At 61.6% G+C, this 20,233-nt stretch overlaps 1 protein-coding gene across 5 annotated transcripts in view; it reads right to left on the bottom strand.

Moving 5' to 3' along the window:
* Positions 1-532: 532 nt before the first annotated feature.
* The window catches only part of ADD1 (adducin 1), a 74,940-nt gene continuing 55,239 nt past the window's right edge, over positions 533-20,233 (bottom strand). Inside the window, exons 9-17 of one of the 5 annotated variants that reach the window (XM_054581885.1) lie at positions 19,381-19,557; positions 15,049-15,393; positions 12,521-12,622; positions 11,812-11,901; positions 11,112-11,204; positions 6,723-6,879; positions 4,345-4,419; positions 3,683-3,713; positions 2,162-2,297 (exon numbers count right to left, since the gene is read on the bottom strand). In XM_054581885.1, coding sequence (XP_054437860.1) covers position 2,297; positions 3,683-3,713; positions 4,345-4,419; positions 6,723-6,879; positions 11,112-11,204; positions 11,812-11,901; positions 12,521-12,622; positions 15,049-15,393; positions 19,381-19,557 — 1,071 coding nt within the window. In that variant the 3' untranslated portion in view covers positions 2,162-2,296. Of the gene's footprint in view, positions 2,298-3,682; positions 3,714-4,344; positions 4,420-6,722; positions 6,880-11,111; positions 11,205-11,811; positions 11,902-12,520; positions 12,623-15,048; positions 15,394-19,380; positions 19,558-20,233 lie in introns of all 5 variants that reach the window. The other 4 variants (XM_054581881.1, XM_054581882.1, XM_054581883.1 and 1 more) reach the window with 4 other exon arrangements.

The raw sequence follows: 20,233 nt of genomic DNA, 5'->3' as shown, positions 1-20,233 counted from the left end.
TTTCCACTCCGCCGGACAGGCTGTCAGCCAGGCATCTGGATGACAATAAAGCAGCTATTTTACACCAAGCGCCTGCCTCCAGCACACCGCGCCCCTCTACAACCCACCACACCCTGGGCAGGCGGGGGCCGGCGGGGCGGGCAGGCGGGTAAGGTCGCCGCAGACAGGGCGGCCCCCACAAGGTGATACCTGGGCTGTGCCCTGCATGCCCGCCACGCAGGGAGGGACCCTTCTGCCGGGCTGGCCCCCTGCCAGGCTGACTCCTGGGCCCAGGCCCGTTCTGACAGCACAGGACACGGGAGGTTGGGCGGGCGGATGGCCGTGGCCCCAGGGGCCCTGCCCTGCAGCCCTGGGCCGCTGCCAGTCCCCAGGCAGGAGCAAGTTGGCCCTGGGGCCCGTAGCACGGGGCTGCCCCCAGGGGTGCATCAAGAAGTGAAATGCTCTGGGGGTCTTTTTTGGGAATGAGACAAACTTCTCCAAGTCCTGTTTTAAAAAAACAAAGGAATTAAAACATATAACTGCTTCCCAGGTTTAGCAAGGATACAGGTTAAAGAACTTTATTTGTGAGTAAAACGTGTTACAATGGAGAAAGGACACAGGGCCTGTGTCTGCATATGCGATTCAACTTTGTGTTGTGATACAAAATTAAACTACAAAGTGAAATTAAAGTCGCTGCGCGTGGGATGGAGGACGGGGTGAGGAAGGGGCCGCGGCGGACTCGAAGCCGGCAGCCTGGGGAGCGGACGCACCCGGGCAGATGAGCACCCAGGAAAGCGGTGTGCTCTCCAGGGGCCCAGAGCAGCGGGCAGTGCTGTGCAGCCCACCTGGGTGCATTGGGGGTGCCAAGTTTGTGGGACCCAAGCCCACACCTGGTGCTTCCCCAAGGGGCCCGGGGTGGGGGCGGGGCAGACAGGCTGGCCCCAGGCCACTCCCAGGGCAGTGGCCATGAGGAGTCCGCATGGCCACATGCCAGCTCCCCCCAAGCAGCTGCAGACTATTTTCCAGGGGGTGGAGTTCAAAGTTCGCCAAAGTGAACAAGAGCGATAGGGGCACGGTGGCCGGCAGGGACTCCCAGGCCGACTTCTGCCCGGAGCCGCCCTGGGTCAAAGCCAGGCCTCTCAGGATGAGCTAAGAGCAGACTCTCTGTTCCCAAACCTCCCCCAGCAGGGGACGGGTGCTCCGTGACAGGCCCGAGAGAAACTAAAGCAAAGAGTCACCGTTTGTGTTCACCGCCAGCGATGTGGGATGAACTGCAAATCTGCTGGAAAAGGATTCTAGAAAGGACTCTCCCCCTACTGAAGTACCCTCCTCATGGCAGGAAGTGCAAGACCCCAGCGAGGAGGGTGCTGAGCCCTGGATCGTCCCGGCCAGGGTGCCAGGCCGGGCGCGCACGGGCCCGTTCCCTGCTGGGCGTCCGGCTCAGCCTGCCCCGCCGCTCTGAGGCCACCCCTGCCCCGGGCCGCTGGCAGGCAGGGGTGTTCCCACCAAGGCTTCGTGTATGCGAACAAAGTGAGGCCACAGAGCAGGGGATGCCAGCAGGAAGCTACGCGCCTGATTCAGCCACCTGAGGCCTGGGAGTGAAGGGGGGCCCAGCAGGGACAGAGCGTGGGTCGCTTCACAACAGGAGGGCGAGCAAGATCACGGACAGGGCCGCAGGGCCCCCGTGCAGCCAGGACCACGACCGGACAGCCCCGCGAGCGCGTCTTGAGGAGTAGACAGAGGGGCGAGGTGGCGGACACGGAAGCCAAGCCTCCCCAGACCTGAGGCTGGGGCCCGGGCGCCGGGGCTGGCCCCGTGGCGCACAGGAGGTTAGCACCGGTCTGCGAGGGGCTTGGTCAGGCGGAAGGGGGGCTCTAGCTACATGGGGGATGGGCTCGGCATTCCATTACCCAGGAAGACAACACAAGACACAGTCGGTGTGGGCAGGACGGGCCTTCAGCAGTCGCTCCTCTTCTTGCTCTTCTTCAGGAAGGAAGGGGTGCGGAACTTCTTCTTCTTTTTGGAAGGGGACTTGCCTGGAGACCCATCGCTGCCTGGGTCTGCGGCAACCCCCTCCTCAGCGGTGGGGGAGGAGGCCTCTTCAGCTCCCTGGGCTGGGGCTGGCTCGGGGCTGGCCACCGTGGAGGACCTGGTGGGGCTTGGAGGGCGGCGGGCTTCGCCAAGCCCCTCTTCCTCCTCCTTGTCCAGTGTAGGGAAGCCAAGCGCTTCTGAAGGCTCATCAGGGGACAGGTCAGGGAGAGTCGGCTTAGAGGTGGCGGCATCACCGTCGTCTCCTAAAGCAGGGTCCCGCGGCAGGTCTGGAGGGCAGGGCAGGAGACACAGAGTCAGGGCAGCTGCCCGGCCCTCAGCGGCGAGCCTGAGGCCAGCATCGCCCTGCACAGACACCGCCCTGCCCTGACTCCGGAGCCTTCTCCCGAGACCGGGGGAAGAGACCCCGAGTCCAGCCACTCGACCCCAAGGCTGGACGGAGCACGTCGTGCCGCTCGCAGGCTTGGTCTCAGGGAGGTTCTGGCCCCCGCTACAGAAGCCTGCCTGCACGAGCAGGCTGTCGCCTGCCTCGGTCCCCAGGGGGTACGTGACAGTGCAGCACCTGCTGCATTAAACCCCTGAGAAGAGGCTTTCTCTAGGACCCGAAGGGCACATGTGAGTGGCCCAGAAATCAAGCCTCCCCTTGGGCCGCCACACTTGGTCTCCCCTAAGGGGCAAACCGCGGAGGCCGGCGGCAGCCCGTGGAAACCCAAGGGCGCTCCCAGGCCAGGTGCAGGCCATCGTCACGCAAGCAGAGCCACTGGGCCAGAGGGTTAATTAAAGGAAGGGGCAGGGAGAGGGGCAAAAACCAAGCTGCTGGAAGACCCGCAGGGAACAGTGTGGCCGGTCCTCAAGAAACGGCCGAGGCCTGGTCTGGGGTGAAGAGCGCCATCCTCAGGTGGGTGGGACAGGAGCTGGTTTTACAGATTTTTGAAGAACAGCCTACCAAGCCCCAAGTGACCGACAGTGTGGGAGCACCGGGCCATTCGGAATGTCGGCCATGAGGCCAAGCCTCAGGAGGTGACGGGAGGAGAGCTGGTGTGGGTGACACGCGGCCACAGGAGGCTCGGGCCCCGGGCCCTGGCAGCTGGCGGCGCTGCCCCAGGGTAACCGGCCGCCCGCCCTCGTGGACCTGGGGCAGCAGGAGGTTAGGAGTCACTCCGCAAAGCGTGCAGAGGTGGCCTGTGGTTGCTCACAGAAACCTTTGTCACTGGACCAAATGTCAGTAAAAAGTAGTGCCAAGTGCCGCTCTTCTGCCTGAGCTTAAGCGAAGATTCACACACACGTGCCTCCCACGCAGCAGGTGGCAAAGGCCACTCCGTCCGAACCCCGTGGAGACTCGCGGCTTCCCTCCCAGCAGTCATGTGTCCCGAAGACCGGGCAGGACAACACGCCCGTGGGGCCTCTGGGACCCAGAGTGCTCGGCACACGGCTGCCGTGGCCCACAGGCGCCCCGAGGGCAGGCCGCCCACCACACAGCTCTCAGGAGGCCGAGCCCCTCCAGGGAGGCCACTGCCCGGAATGGAAGGACCGGGTACAAAGGGGGGGGCGGAACAATGTTTTTATCGCGAATAAACAGAAAACAAAACGTAGTAAGCAACAAAGAAGCAGAATGAGGCAAAGCATAGGGCGCCCGCCAGCCGGCGGCACTTACTATGGTAACAGGAACTCTTTAGCGCATCCTCCTGCTCGCAACGCGGCCACAAGAAGAGAAAAGCACAGGGAGAGAGTCTATGCATTCAGTCACAGCCACCGGCGCCGCAGCGGAATGGCCAAGCCATTCTCGTGGACACAGATGGGGTGGGAGGCGAGCCACAGGCTCCCGACGGACACAGGGAGCATGACGTATGAGACCGAGGGACAGACACACAGGCCACACGCCACAGACATGCAGTGGGCGGTCTGAGAGGCCGACAGAGGCCAGCACTTTACACGGACTGGTGTCACGGCAGGTCCAACGACACCTCGTAGCCCAGACCCTCAGAGGACATTTCCGGAGGTGCAATCCACACCCGGGGGGTTAGGAATGTGCAGAGTGGGCACCACGGGGCTCTGTCCTCCCACCTAGGGGCACTTCACAGGCGCCTGCTTTGCCTCAAGTCACCTGGGACAGAGCCGAGACAGGAGCAGCACAGGCCGGGGCCCAGAGCCCCGTGCCGGGCGGGCTCCCACACTAGCCCACGCGTCCTCAGTCGCACCAGCTGTCCTCCTGTGCCGGAGAGAACAGGCGGCCCGGCCTTCCCGGGGACCCCCACCCCACAGAGCCCCGCGCCCCCCGCGCCGGGGCAGCCTCACCCGCCCCAGCCCAGGGCTCACCTTCATCCGGCTCGGCGGCGGCGGGGCGCGCAGGAGGGCCGCCGTCTCTCTGCTCCACGGCCTCGTCCAGGCTCTCTGCAGGTGGGTGGAAGGCGAGACGGGGAATTATGACGCCATCATGCGCCTGCACCCACCGCCCCCCGGGCAGGAGGCCGTCTGCTGCCTCAGGGAGGACAGGCTCCCGAGGAGGCCCAGGAGGCCGGGAAAGGCTCGGGGCCACAGCCGTCGACGTCCTTCTCCAAGTCCTCCCCGAAAGGGGACGAGGAAGTCACAGTCACGGGGGGGGCGGGTCTCACTTTGAGAAAGATTTCAGCAACTCTGGACACACCAGCATTTCTAGTCTTACTCCCATGAGAGTCTGACGCACTGCCTGCTACACACTGTGACACGCTGTGACCGCGGCTCTCGGGCCGGCCTCGCCGGCCTCCGGGGAGGGGCCCCAGCGCGCTCACCCCCAACCCTCCCCTCTGCTGGGCAAGCAGCCTGGGGCCCTCTGAGCACCAGGGAGGCTACGTGAGCGTTCTCTTGGTTTTAGTTTTTTATGCAGAGCATTTTGTACGAACAGTGGACGAGGCGGTCGTAATGCACACTTTCCTTTGTTAAGTACAATACGCTGACAAGGACCAGGGGAACTGCAGAAACTGTGGCCAGGACCCAACAGGTTCCCACTACCTCTCACCAGGGAAGACACGCACCAATATTGTCCTCGCCCCTCAGCTCTCCTTTTTGCATGTAAACTGCTTAGTAACAGCCGAGGACCATGAGCTCCCAAGTTTTGAACCAGCGGCTGCAATCAGCAGGGCCTCTGATCTCAGAGATGACTGAGCCGGCAGCTGCCTTCCTGAAGCCAAAGGCCTTTATAGGCGCATCTCCTCCGAGGTCCCAGGCCTCTTCCCTCCAAAGGGAGGCGCTGCCTCGACGGTCTGACTTTTACCTGCAGCACCGCCCCCGGGCCCCCATGACCAGGGTGGGCAGGGGCTCCCGGCAGGGCCCCCAGAGCAAGGTCACAGCTGTCCCACCCTCTCACTTGCTGTGACATCACTCCTGATTCCGGGGAAACACTTGCGTGCCTTGTAGTTTAATTCAAAATAAAAAAGAAAGAAACCCAGGTTTCCCAGAACACTGGAAGGGTCCAAGGAGCAGACCCAAGCACAAGGCACGGGCCGCAGGCCCACACATCACCCCGCGCTCGAGGCCTACAGCGGGCAGCGACGGCCGCAGCCCAGGCGGCCCCCTGCGGCCCCGTGAGCCGACCCAGGGAGCGAGCTGACTGGAATCAGGGCGGGCTGAGTCGGGGCGCAGCACGCCTTAACGTCACTGCGCACGTAATGGGAAGTGACAGGCAGTGACCACCGAACAGGTACTCAAATCAACTCAGCAATAGCATCCTGCACAACTCAAATTTTAAAAGCAGCAACAGAAGGCATTAGCTGGTCTAACACAAGATAGAAAACAAGGTGAACTGGGTCAGAGGCTGGGGAGCCGCAGAGAGCTCCCGGGATAAGCCCCACGGACACCCGGACCCCTCCCACTTTACCAACACACGGCCTCCCAGGCCGGCGAGGCACTGAGAGAAACGAAGGCCGCACCAGCACGCAGCCCCTGGGCCGGCCGGAGACGAGTGCAGAGACGAGGGCGCCGCCGCCCCGCAGGCTGTGAGCACCACCAGGGGCGGGGCGGCCAGGCCGCAGGCCCCGGAGGGGGAAGACGGAGCGCCGGCGCGGGCTCGGCTGCACATGGCCTTGCTCCTGGGACCCGCTTCGCCCGTCCCCCAGGGTAACGGTGAGGGCCGGGTGGAAGGCCCGCGTCTGCAGCACTGGGCACAGGGCCTGGCACGGGTGGCTGCTCAAAGGTAACGGGCGAGCATCACAGCACTGAATCAGGGCGGCCTCTTCACTCAGAGGCTTTCAGAGAAAAGGCCACGTGTGGTCCAAGTGCCACTCATCTCTTACAAATGACAGGGAGCCCTGCACTGCCACAGCTGAAGGCCTGGACTGCCCAGCACACCCCAAACTCTCCAGGGGCAGTGGGCACGGGGTGCCGCCAAGGCCATGGGGGCCCCACCCTGGCTCTTCTCCCCGCCTCGCCCATGTCCTCCCGGCAGCTTCGGCCGGCCCCCCACCGCAGCGCGGGACAGCACGCAGGAGCCCAGCAGCGGACACGGGCGCCCTCAGCCTCCGTCTGGCCCCTGTGTGCTGTGGGCCCCCAACCAGAGCACTCCCGGGGGTGCGCCCCACTCTCGGGGGCGTCTGGGGGGGCGGGGGGAGTGAGCCCTGGGACACCTGGCCCTTGACCAGACGCCCGCAGCTCAGAGGCGCGCCCCCGCACTCCGCCTACCCACGCTGACCCGCGGCTGCCCGGCCCCCGCCAGCGCTCACCCGCGGCGCCCTTGTTCTTGAGCTCCACCTCCCTGCGGTACTCCTCCAGCTCCTGGTCGGTGAGCGCGGTGAAGGGGTTGGGGCCCGCGGTGCTCACGATGACGTGCGGCTGGTACTCCTTCTCAATGATGGCCTTGGAGGCTGTCACCAGCTCCCCCTGAGGACAAGAAGGGAGGCCAAGGCCAGGTCTGGGGGAGCCCCGCCACGAGGACCCCCTCCTCCCAGGCCGGGCGGCAGGCAGGTGGGGCGGGCAGCGCTCTGGGGCACGCGCATCCCCGCGGCGCAGGCTGAGACACAGCCTTTGGTGGGAGCAGACAGAAACCATGTCGATGCAACAGAGTGCGTGTGACAGGAGGAAAGAGTCCTGGGAAGGCCCTGGGGTTTCAGAAGCAAAGGCAGCGAGGTGCGGATGGAGAGCAGAGCGCGCCTCGCCTCCCCGACAGATGGGGGGGGCGGGCTTTAAGTCCAGGCCCCTCCTCCCACGTCAGAGGCTGCCCCAGGTCACTGCGTCCAGGTGAGGCATACTGACAGATCTGCCTCCCTTCTGAGAGCACGATAAGTTCTGTTCTTTTTTTTTTTTTTTAAAGTTTTATTTACTTTTAGAGAGAGCAGAAGAGATGAAGAAAAAAAGGGAGCGAAACATCAGCGTGTGGTTGCCTCTCATGCGCCCACACTGGGGACCTGGCCTGCAACCCAGGCGTGTGCCCTGACTGGGAATCGAACCAGCGACCCTTTGGTTCGCAGGCTGGTGCTCAATGCACTGAGCCACACCAGCCAGGGCAAGTTCTGTTCCTTTGGCATAAACACCAGTATTTGTCTGCAGAATTTGGAAAACTGAGAATCTGTAGAAAAGAAAGCAAAGCGCAGTGCAGCACCCAAGCAGCTCACAACCACGCCCAGTTTCCCAGGAAGCGGGGCACCAGCAGGCCGCACGGAAGTGGGGCAGGCCTGGAGGGAGCCCAGCGGGCAGCCCGTGGGGCTGAGGCCCCTACACGCCCCCCGCCCAAGTGCAGCTCTGTGCCCCCCAGCCCAGCCTGGCCAGCCCCCGAATGCCCAGGGGCCGGACGCCGAGAACGTTAGCCGTGACGCAGACACATGCTGGGCACTTGATGAGAGCTGCCCAAAGCAACTGAACACAAGAGAATCCAAAATCCTTTTGACCCCAGGCCTGGCCCATTCGCACCCTCCCCAGCAAGGGGGGCCGACAGTGCCCCAGCAAAGACAGACGCGAGAGAGGGGGGCTGCGGCCGGGGAGCCTGGGCTGGGCGGCCCCCGGCCCATGAGCTGGGTGCCGAGCGTCTGCAACTGCGCCGACGGGTGAGAGTGACACAGGCCGCGGGAGACAGAAGAAAGGGCCTGCTAGAGTCAGCAGCCTGCGCCCAGAGACGCGCACGTCGGAGGGCTTGGCGGGCGGCCTTCTCGCGGACCAGGCCTGACCCGAGTCACCAGCTCTGCATGCAGGGGCAGCCCTGCCTCACCAGGACAGGACCTGCGTCCTGCTCTGCCCCTCAGAGGCCCTGCGGCCCGAGACGAGCCCCTTGCTGCCCACAGGCCTGTGTCAGCGCCCTCGGGAGGAGCCCTCTGGGCCGGCCGCTGCTCCGGCCCTGCTGGGCACCGACACCGCAGACCCACGGCCACGGCCGGTGTCTCGGGCGCCCTGGTGTCGCTGCCCGAGGAACAGGGTGGTGACGCGAGATTTGAGAGGAAAGAGTGCAGTCATTTGAGTCAAATGTTCAAAATCAGCAAAAGAAAAACCATCGAGACCTGACTGCCACAGAGATGCCCCTCAGACCACAAGGCCCCAAAGGCCCTTCCTGGGCCTGGACACCTGGCCCTCGAGTCGCCGCCCGCCCCCTCCGGCTGCCACTGGCCGAGGCTCCCTCCTCAGCGAGGGCCAGACTGGCATCAGAAGAAAGGGCAATTCTTGATACCGAGAGAAACAGGCCCCATGGGGGCCACCTGGCTGTTAAGTCAGGTCGGGGTGCGAATGCGGAGGCTCTGTCTGGGCCCCTGAGGTCCAGCCCCCACCGCTGCTCTGCCCGGGGCTGAGGTGGCCTCAGTGGAGTGACGGCTCCACCGTAATCTTATGCTGGGCAAGCCTGGGCTGGTGACCTGACCTCTCTGAGCATCAGGTTTTCCCCTGCAAAACCTGCACAGATTTGAATTTAGGTTCTTAGTGCTGGGCCATGCGTATACCACATGCTGCACACCAAGTCATGTTCCCCCAGCGAGTCTGCAAGGCGGCCCCAGGGCCCCTCGCGTTTCCGTCCCGCAGCACAAGGGACGGCAGGCACACAGCCCCACGTGCCCACCGCTGCGACAGGACAGGAACTGGGCGCTGGACAAACCCCAGAGCAGAACGCTCCACTGTGCTGGACGGCCCTCAGCGTGCACCCTCACTCCCTGCTCTCGAATGACATGAACCCCGAGGGCGGCCAGGCTGACTCCCAGCCACTCTGCGGCGCGCACAGCGCACACAAAGTCAAGGACACAGGGCTGGGGACTCGCTGCCCCTTCTTCTGTCAGAAGACCAGGGAGAGACAGAAACAAAGGAAAGACCTTCCAGAAAAGCCCCAAACTCCCATTCCTCGGGGTCTTCGTCGGGAAGCAAGTATCTGCACACTTGCCTCACCAGAAAGAGGACGTTTGTGGGATGTTAACAAACATGGTCCTTGTCACCTGGTCAAGGACAAGCCTACCTTGCCAGCAAGCGGCACCACCTCCCAGAAGGAGCACCATGACCTGTGCGCAGTGGTCCACACACAACACAGAAACAACCTCCATCGAGGGCATCGGGGTGTCAGAGCACATTCTCACCATCGGGTCAAATGCGCTTTGTCATAGGGGGGAAGGCCAAGGGTGCCGATGTGATCACCCAAAGGAAGGTGGCAGGGAAAACAGAAGCTGGGGCAGGAATTTCTGTGCAGGGCGTCCCCCTCGCTGGGTTCGGTGCCCAGGGGATTCCTCTGCTGGATCCACCCGGGCACAGCCTCTACAGGGGCTAGTCGGCTGTGTGGGCCTGCAAGGGACACGGGACTCACTGGGAACCCCACTCCCATGGACAGCCAGGGAGGGACCTGCGCCTATGCTCCACGAGGCTCTCACAGGCGACTGTGACCCACGTCGAAGCACCGCTGGCCAGAGCGAACACAGAACTGGGACTGCATGAGGGCCGGCCAGGCCCACAGCCCAGCCCCGCAGCCCAGCCCCGCAGCCCAGCCCAGCCCCGCAGCCCTCCCCAGCGCGGACCGGCCAGCCCTCCAGGCAGGCAACCCTACGACCTGCGCAGAAGGCACGACATGCAGTCTGATGCCAGAGAGCCCTGCCGAATCAGCGCTACCCACATCACTGGGGGCCGCTCCGCTCTGTGAGCCCCCCGGCTCCGGACGCGGACTGAGACGTGACCAAGGTCACACAGTATGAAGGCACAGATGGGGCAAGAGTCCGTCTCTCTCCTGTGCTCTACGAAGCTCCTCCAATAAGGGATGCAGGAAACACATTTTAAGAACAAGAATAAATGAGACCCATTGAAATAATACATAAATACGCAAAATGATATTAGTGAGGATTCCAGACAGGAATACAGAATGTTCGCAAGAACTCAGCTTCTCTCTGGCAACTGGAACACAGATAAAACGATACTTGCATCTCCTGGGAGGCGTGTTAATTGACAGGCACAGGCCCTGAGAAGTTCCTCTGGACACAGGGTGAACAACAGAGACCCTGGCCAGCAGCCGCCCCTGCCCTGGGCACCACGCGCAGCAGGTCCACAGCCTCGAAGTGCGGGCGGGCAGGCCTCCTTCCTGGGCACGTGACACCGCGTGGCTTCCCCTACTGAGCACGTCAGGTGCACATGTACAAGGAGAATCATAATTTTGGGTTTCAAATTTTCACAAGTCTTTCCCCACCCCCAGAACATTAAAAAAATCACCTAGGGTCTTTTTTAAAAGTCAACATACATGCACTTCATCCACAAGGGCTGACAAAGACTGTCCTGCTTCACTCCCCACTCCCGTGAAATGACACCTTTCAGTCATGCCACCTCCGACTGCACGTTTGTCACATGAGGGTGGCAACTGGGCAGGTGAAGGGGCAGGTCACATGGGGCACTGCCACCGCTGACCAAAGTCACATGTGGGACTTCAGAAAAGGACCCCATCGCTAAAACTGACACTTTTCCACCATGGAAAAAGGCCGAAAATTGTAAAACTAAACTCATACCAAATGGATTACTCGCAGAATGGAGCAGGCAGAACAGAACCTTCCGTACTGTCTCACAAGTGACTCGGGGACCTGTGCACCGCTACGTCGGTCACCAGGTCGGCCACGGGGACGGGCGGGGGAAGGCCGCGTGTGCCGACAGGCAGGCAGGGGCAGGGCAGTGAGTACCTTTCTAAAAGAGAGAGGCTTAGCTGGACTAAAGGTCTGCTCTGTGAGCTCGAGCCCTTCGATTGTCTCCGTGCAGTCGGACAGGGGTGCGTCCTGCAACAGTAAACTGAGTGAGCAGAGCCCCAGGCCCGGCCTGCAGTACCGACCGCGCCCCCAGGACGGCGCCGCCAAGAGCATGCAGCTGAGACGGCTCCCACCTGGGAGGAGCGGGGTCGAGGGAGAAGCACGTGGCCCCGGAGGCAGGACCACAGCTGGCCACTGAGAAGTGGCAGCGACCACCACCGGCCCTGCAGTCACGTGTAAGGTTTCAGGGGGCACCGCTTACACGGCCACCTTCCACGGGCCCGAGGCGCTGTCCCGTCGCAGAGCTGCGGTCCCTGTGGGCCACACTGACGGGCTCCTCTGCGGCCGCTCTCCCCAAGCGGCACCAAACCCCTCGTCCAGCACTCCGCACGGGCCACGGCACGCCCACGGGCAGGTCGGTCCCCAGGTGGCTGCATGCCCCGGCGCCGGCATGCACCGCACGGAGCGGGCAGGAGGGGACGCGCCCTGGGCATGCTCACGCTTGGCCTGTTACTCAGGGGAACGTGGCCCTGCCGGCTTATCATGAAGGCTTTCAACAAAGACCGGCTGTCTAGAGCACTTACCTCGTAGTCATGCTCTCCCACCTTAAGAACAACAAGAATTTCTGAGTGCTCACCTGGATGAGGCTCCTGTCCATCACTACACCAGACAAAACCTGGGACTGGGGGCCGGCCGTCTTAATGTCCTGTAAGTTCTGCTCTCGGATCTGAGGACAGCAAAAAGGAGAAACACGCATCAACAGCACAGCCACGGCTCATCGGGAGTGGGACTCCCAGCCCACAGCCACCTGCCAGCTGCACCTCCCGTGCACCCTGTCCACACTGGCCCGGCGCGGCCACCCTGCCTGCTGGGCAGCGCTGATCCCGCCGGCTCAGAGGCCACGGGTCTGGAGCAGGGCGGGCCCATCCCTACATTCACCGCCCTCTGGTGCCTGGGGCAAGCACTCACTCACTCACTCACTCACTCACTCGGGGGGAACACTCCCTGTACGTCCCTCTGGCCAGGAATCTGAACAGGGTGGGCCTTGTGTTCTCATACATCACACATGCACAGCTCCCCACGGAACCCAAAGGGGTGGAGCAGGCTGTGCGGCCTCCAGGTCTGCCCTACCATGTTATCGCCAGGTCAAGAACCACGGGTCTCTGGCCGCCTGCGCTCCCACACCACGCTGCTAGGGCAGCACCAGAAGCAGGGCACGTGGGACCTCGGCCGCAACCGCGGTGGCAGCACGAGTCCTCGGCCAGAGCACGCTCTCCCCGCCGCACAGGCGTGGCCATCCCACCCCTCCCCCCGCAGCCTCCGCCCCCCCGCCCTGGAGCACCCACCTTGTTCCTCATCTCCTGGACCTCTTTCGGGTTTGTGTTCAATGGAACAAACAGGTTAGGGACAGCAGAGGTGGAAGTTCTATGTCCATCCTCTTTAGTCCACTGCAATATCAAGAACAGTTGGAACGTCAGAGCCAGGACGAAGGGAAGCGACACCACAGCATCCAACCTGTCCAACTCCTCTCACACCTGGTCATGCACCGAACAGAACAGAGAGTGAACCAATGCCTGCACTCCTGTGTCCCCGCAGCACTTGGGCAGGGCCAGGCGTGTCCAGACAGAAACCAGAAGTGGTGGAGGCCAGAGATGTGACTGACCAGCCTGGGCCATTCAGAAAGCCCGGCTGAAGTCTAGGGTCTGACACAGGCTGACGACAGAGCTGTGCCCGCAGCTCCCGTGGCCCGGCCAGTGGGACCCTCCAGAGCACATTGGTTCACCGCTCTGAGTGTCGTCGACACCAAAGCCAGCCGGAAGCATGAGATGACAGGGTCGTGGGAAGCGCTGTGATGTGCCACCCACAGGGGGACCACTCGGCTCTGGGAGGCGAGAGTGGGCATCACCAAAGTTCTGCATTACAGTAAACTACAGCATCGGAATGCACTGCTGCGAAGCTATTTCAACCCAAGAAAATCTCCGAATGAACGTTTGCGCACCTGGTAGAAGATTTGGTGATGTCAAATATTTTATATAACTTTGTATTTTGTTACAAAAATATCCCAGACGAACCTGAAGCGCTATGACCCGCACCAGGAGGCTGTTTTAGGGGTCAGTGCATATCGTCAGCACCCGCACCTCTCTCTTTTCTTATTTCAGATCGAATGTGACCTTTTTGCTCACACTGCACTTCTGAGGCATGAGTAGGCACTGAGCATTAAAACAAGCCCACCTTAGAGAGCACATGTTATGCTTTTCAGAGTATTTTCAAGAGGCACTAAGGAGCCATAAACCGTACGACTCGAAGGAAAGCAACGGGCACGGCGGGCGCTCAGCCACTGTGAGGGGAGCGATGGGCGTGGAGCTGGGGGTACTCACTGGCGTCCTCTTCAGATTAAACAACTCCAGCTTTTCATTAGAGACAATTTTTAGTCAAAACATGAAAACAGCAACCTCAGGAGCTTGACGCATTTGCAAACTTGAAACAGTTACTGTAAGTGAATATACCAACCTGGGAGCATGCACAGGTGTGTCCGTCCAGAACAAGACACACGTTCCAGTGCTGACCACGGCCTCCCTCCACGTCAGCACGGACTACAACACCCCAGCAAGTTCACCCCTTCTCACGCTAACAGTCACTGCAGCTCAAAGCTGCGGCTACACACAGACTGCGGAACAGTTCGGCCCAGCACGCAGCACCACGCGCTGACGTCAGAGGCAGAGGTTGTTCAGGCCCACTCCCTTCCACAGGGGAAATCAGTGAGAACGAAACAAACGATATGTACGAGGAAGAAGTGAGGGGAGAAGGGAGGGCGGGAGGCGAGGAGGCGGAGGGACGGGCTCAAACCCAGAGTCCCAGCCCGCACGGGCGGCACAACTGCTGAGGGGCACAGAGCTCTCTCCCCGGCTGCACACCAGGAAGACAGCAGGAGCCCCAGGAGCACAGAACCCCCTTCCCGACACGCCTGTGAGGTAGGACGCGGGACGGGGACCCATGTGTTGACGGGCACACGCTGTGTCGGGGCATCTGAGCTCACCTCGCCTGCACTACAGAGCTGGTCACATGGCGGGGGGGGCCCTGTCCCTCCTCCATGTCCACAGACCCCACTGCAGGGGCAGGGGCTGCCACAGGCTAGGGGAGGGCCCTGGGGGCCATCTTCACAGAGGCGGCGGGTGCCAGGCCCGAGAACGGCCGGGGCCGGGGGGCCGTGGTGGAGGCCCGCCAGCAGCAGCCCCCGCCACAGGTGCCTGCGCTGCACTCGGGTCGCGCCGCACCCAGCGGGAGCCCAGAGACCCCGCGATGGCCATCTACTCACATGCACAGTCCATGCAGGAGGCAGCTGCTGAGAGCGTTCGGAGGCTTTGGGACAGAAGCAGGGGAGGCTAACGAGAGAGGACAGGGCCAGCTGAGGACACACCGCGAGCCCAGAGGGGAAACTGCTTAAGAAAGCACTAGAGACGCTGAAGAGTAGATTTAGTGACTTCCAGAAACCCCTGGTGTGGAAAGCACTGAGCCAACAGGCTATGACCGAGCTGCCTTTTGGTGCGCGAAGTATTAAGATTCCAGAGACAAGCTGAGTTAAAGGGCAGCTCCGAGGTTTAGGTTAACACGTGTGTTAGCGGAAGCCTCTGCTACACACGCAGTTAAGTGAAGTGCAGGTACTGGAGAGGAACAACGCATCTTAAGCAGTTTCAAGCAAACAGCATTGCTGCGTTATGGGCGATACGGAAGTGGACGTGGGTTCCGGCTGCAGAGGTTAGTGGGCAGGCGCACCTTGAGTCGGGCCAGCAGGGATGGTTCCCAAAGCCTCCGAAGCCCCAGCCCCCAACTCGCTCTACACCATCTAACCATGAACAGTAAGGTAGGCACAGACCAAGCAGTTGGTAATACAGCTTGGCACGCAGACACCGGACGAGAGAGACTGCAGCAAGGGTTTCACGTGATCGTGTGTAATGTTCGTCCACACCTTAGTCTTCGACTTGGGGCTGCTTCCATTCTGCCCTTCCTCAGAGGCATCGTCCCCCCGGCCAGAGTTCAGCCACCTTGTCTTCTCTCGTTGCTGCTTCTGAAAACTGTGTCTGAGAGGAGAGCAAGTGCCCGAGTCACCGTCACTAGCAAAGGAGCAACCTGTGACAGTGGCAGGAACCTCCACGTCGCTGTATTTTTTAGACTTCTCTCTCAGGGCCGGGTATCGGTAAGGGTAGCCAGTCCTGTAACCCTAGGGCCCAAAGAGAGCAAAAGTCAGTCAACATTCCATGTCTGAAACAGAGATCCAGTATGGTGGATACAGCTGCAGAAGCTGAACACACGCACATACCACCGCTCAGCAACTCCACCGCTAATAAGCACGTGCCCGACAGGAATGCGAGCACATTCAACCAAACACAGGCACTACGTGCTGGCGGCAGCCCTCCCCCTGAGAGCCCCAAACGGGAACCGGCCCGAAGCCTGTCCCCAGCAGCAAGGACACCCGGGGCCCGGGAAACAGCAGTGAGAGTGAACCCACAGTGGGCGCAGCCCCGGGCGGCTGCGAGGGAAGCGCCCACGGGGAGGGGCGCGCTCTCTCATCCCCCACTGCTGCTGGACGGGCTTGTCGCCCTGGGGACGGGTACGTGACTCACAGAGGGGATGGGGCTTCAGTAGGCGCTGGGGCTAGTTACACACTGTGTTGTGTTTTTAAAAACAAATGAACTGAATACTGGAATAGTTATAATCGCCTGTTTATGGTATTTCAGTAGAAAGGTAAAAATTCTTTTAAAAACAGGGCTTACTTGCTGCTGGCTACAATACAGGTTATACTAACCAGCCTATTTACCTCCGAAGTCACAGTTTGGACACCGTGAAGAATCCCAGGGGAGGCCAAACAAGCACACCTCATGACAATGGGCGCTTGGCAAAGTCACACCCGACTCTAACAAACTCGGAGGCGCAGCCTTCAGCTCTGCCACACACCCGCCTGCTCCGCTTTCCCTCCCTCCCTCTCTCCCCTCCGTCACAGCACTTGGCCCGCCCCCGCCACAGGCCGAAACCCCGAGGCCAGGGTGGGGTCTTACTCATCCCTCCTAGCCAGCGTCCAGTGACCGGGCTGGGCCAAGTGACAGGACCGGCTACGCGAGTGCCGCGCCCCCAGCCTCCCCGCGGGGCGGGCACTGAGGAGGCGTGCTGCCGGGGCCACGACAGCTGTGAGCACACGCACCCTGCCCGCTGCCCTGTGCCCAGCCCTCTGAGAGGCCAGTCCAGGCTGATGCCCCGCCCACAGCCTGCAGGCCCGCAGTGGGGACCCAGCTCAGATATCCCCACACTGCTGACCCACACAGTCACCTCTGGGTCCCCATTCACAGCAGCTTCGCAAATACAGCCAGGGTACTAAGGTCTGAAAGGGTGGAGGGGGCTGGTCGCTCGCGTCGTGGCCTGTGCCCCGCTGGCCAACGCCACAGAAACAGTCCCGTTCCTCTCAGCCCCGGACGCCCTCCCACTCTGGCTGCGTCTTGTCTTTGTGGGTCACTTCCATGACCGACCGTTCCTCTAATGCGTTAAAGAAAAAAAGATAGAAACCACCCCTCAATCGGGGTGTCAGCGGCTGTTTCTGTATTTGCCCGCAGGAAGCCAGGTACGAGTGCCCGCACTGGCCTTGTCTGGACTGACAGAAGGTGGCGACCCGGCTACGCACAGGCTCTCCTAGGGAAAACAATCCCCACTCCCTCTTCTCAGAGCCACGAATCTGGAAATCCCCGTGACTTCAGGGTAAACCGCCCACCTCCGCGTGGCGTGTAGGTTTCTCTATTCTTCCCCTTAAATGCCGTCAAACCAAAAGTAGAGGCAATATGCAGACCTCAGACCTTAGACCTAGTTTATGGCTTATGGCTAAAAATATAAATTCAGCGCTGGCTGGTGAGGCTCGGTGGACTGAGCGCCAGCCTGCGATCCAAAGGGTCGCTGGTTCGATTCCCAGTCAGGGTGCATGCCTGGGTTGTGGGCCAGGCCTCCAGTGGGGGTGTCTGTGAGAGGCAACCACACATGGATGTTTCCCTCCCTTCCTCTCTCTCCAAAAATAAACTTAAAAATCTTAAAAAAAAAAAAAAAAAATGGATTCATTCCTTCCGTAAGAAACTGGACTTGTAACTTGATTTGTGGGAAACGATTCAGCGTTTTCTTCTGTGTACATTGCAGTGAACTCCTTCTCCTAGTGGGAGAGCGTTCAGCTGTCTCTGTCCTACTCAACGGTGGGCACACATCTGACCAGAATGCTGAGTTGTGGACTGTGATCAGTGGTCACTGTCCAGGTCCCCTCTATAGGCCACGTGGCCTTGTAACATTAGAAGTGGCAACGCCCCCTGAGCCCAGGAAGGGCACTGGATGAAGGAGCCTGGCCGCAGGGAACATCTCGCGGGTCAGTCTTTCGTCCTCTGTATCCCGCCCCCATCGAATCAGTCGCCGCCCAATTCCGCGTGCCTTCTCCGTTTGCCAGCACAGACTCAGGGCACGAGACTGCGCGGCCGCTGCTCCTGAGTCTTGTCCTCTCTCCTGTTCCCTCTTGCCTTTAGGTACAAGCGAGGGGAATGTCACAGTATTTGCCGGGAGGGAGAAGCAGGGCTGGGAGACGGGGCCACCCCAGCGGGGGTCACAATGCCGGGCCCCTGAGGGTGTCTGACACCTGGGTCAGCGCTGGCCCTCTCTTGAACCTTCTCCAGGTGTGTTTTTCCTGAGGTTGCACTACTCTGTCTGCCTCCTGCCTCCGGCTGCTCCTTCCACCTTCCTCACGAGCGCGGCTGCTCCCCCGGCTCCGTGGCCAATCCCGCCCACGCTGTCTCTGCCCCGCAGCTCTGCCGGAGCGGTCGGAGCCCAGGCCACAGATGCCAGGCTGCACCTGCCATTGGTCTGTCCACCTCCCTGACCAGGGCAAGACCTGTGTCCTGCTCACGGCTACAGGCTCAAGAGCCGACGGTCAGCTGATGCAAGCCATCTTCACTAAGCAGTGGATCCAGAGTTACGGACGGTTCTGCTCACGGCTCCGTCACCGACCGAATCGCCCCCTGTGGACGCTCAGCCCCCGCACGCACCCCCAATCAGGTCCATGAATTCTTTTTGTTTCCAAATCTTCAGGAAAGCAAAGCGTCCTGCAACCACCACCCCACCCGTGACCGGCCCCACGAGTCAGACCTGCCTCACGTGAGCTGGGGGTATGTCGAAGCGGGCGCTGTTCCTGGGCACTCGACACGCACGGACGCCAGCCCTGCTGGGCTCCTCGTCCCGCGCTGCCACGACAGGGCCTTGCGTCCAGGACCTGCTTTTGGGAGGGTCCAGGAGGAAGGACTCTCCCGAAGCCCCTCTCCGAGGAGGCGACGCGGCCTGAAAGGGCCCACGCAGAGCCGTCAGCCCCACAGTGCAGCAGCCACGACCCCACGGGCCTCGTCCTGAGCAGCTGAAGACGCGGCAGGCCAGAGGCAAGCCGTAAAGGCAGGCTCCCGTCCCTCCGGCCTCCCCACTGCGTCGCCAGTGCTGCTGCCTCTGCTGCACGCCCTCCCTCACCAGCTGAGCCTGTCCCGTGTCCACCTCTCCTCTGAGGGCTTTCCCAAGTGTCATCTTCTCCCTGACGTTTTCTCCCTGGCCTGTGCAAAAGGATGAAGGAGGACCCTCGCTGAAACCCCAGCACCAACCCCCCAGCGCCGTCTGCACGTGGCGCCCGAGGACGCCCACGCTCCACCACTGCAGCGTCTGCATCGGGTGGGGCCCGGGGTCCCTGCCGTCGGGACAAGGGTCTACCACACAACAAATGGGAAACATATGCCTGTGGAACATGGTCAGCGGCCCCCAAAGAGTCAGAACTTCCTGTTAACAAAACAAAAAAAAACCACTTGCTGTCCACTTCACAAAGGCCCCCGCAGAGCAGGCGTGGGGGACGACGGGGCGGGCCGGCCGACCCTCGGCCCAGGAGCGGGCCCCCAGCACCCTGCGGCAGAGCAACCAGGGCCCATGGAGTCCACACAAGGCGGCCTTTAAAAACAAAGACCAGGCATCCTCACTCTGTACTCCAGTGCAGCGCAGAGGCTCAGCTGCCTGGTGCTGCTTGGTGACCTCCAGGTGCAGGTGCTCAGATGCCGCGTGAGGGCGGTGACCCCAGAGCACAGCCTCAGCTGCCCTAAGACCGCTAGCATCTGCGCGTCAGCACAAAGCCTCTGTCATCAAGTGGCAGCCACGTTCTTACCAGATTGTCGAGCATCCGCATGAGGGCTTCAAACTCCTGCTCGCCGACCAGCCATCGGGGAGGCGCCCCAGTGCTCTCCCCTGCTGGGGACTCGGGGGAGCGGGACTTGGCTTTGTACTTCCCCGGATCCAGGAGGACTAGGTTGTCGGGCCCTCCCGCACTGGCCAGAGTGCGAACCTTTTCAAAACAAGTGCGCGTTACCATTTGAGCTCCTGGCTGAGAGCAAGGGAATAACAACTACAGAAAATCGTGTGAACAGAAATGTAGGTTTCATAGGAAACCCAATCACTGAGTCTAAGGATGAGCCAAGCAGGAGGGACTAATCACAAGCGCATCTCCGGAAGTTTTTCTGGAGCCTGGCGAAAACATCCGGCTCACCCACTCGATGGAGAGAGGGGGCAGAACCCCTTTCAAGGGCGTGCGAGGCGCAGCAGGGAGGGCTCTGCTGCATAGACACGAGTCGGGCCAGTGGTGGGGAGAGCCAGCTGGGCGCTGCGCGCTCTGGCACAAGCGCGCCCTGCAGCCCTGACGCTGCGGCCAAGTCCCAGGCTCTCCGCACCTGTGCTCCAAAAGGAGCGCCGGGAAGGCCAGGGAAATGCCAGCGGCAATACATGGAAAGCTCCGGACCCCGGGCCGGCCCACGCCAGTATGCCGTGCAGGGTAGTGACTTAAATGTTTGAAGAGTAACAAATGAGCCCTGGCTGGTGCGGCTCCGTGGACTGAGCGCCGGCCTGTGAACCAAAGGGTTGCCGGTTCGATTCCCAGTCAGGGCACAGGCCTGGGTTGCAGACTAGGTCCCCCGTAGGGGGCGCATGAGAGGTAACCACACATGGATGCTTCTCTCCCTCCCTTC

The sequence above is a fragment of the Pteronotus mesoamericanus genome, unplaced genomic scaffold (assembly GCF_021234165.1).
Source record: "Pteronotus mesoamericanus isolate MK-2021 breed Mesoamerican mustached bat unplaced genomic scaffold, CSHL_Meso_final contig_68, whole genome shotgun sequence".
NCBI lineage: Eukaryota > Metazoa > Chordata > Mammalia > Chiroptera > Mormoopidae > Pteronotus > Pteronotus mesoamericanus.
This window is presented reverse-complemented; position numbering and strand designations above follow the sequence as displayed.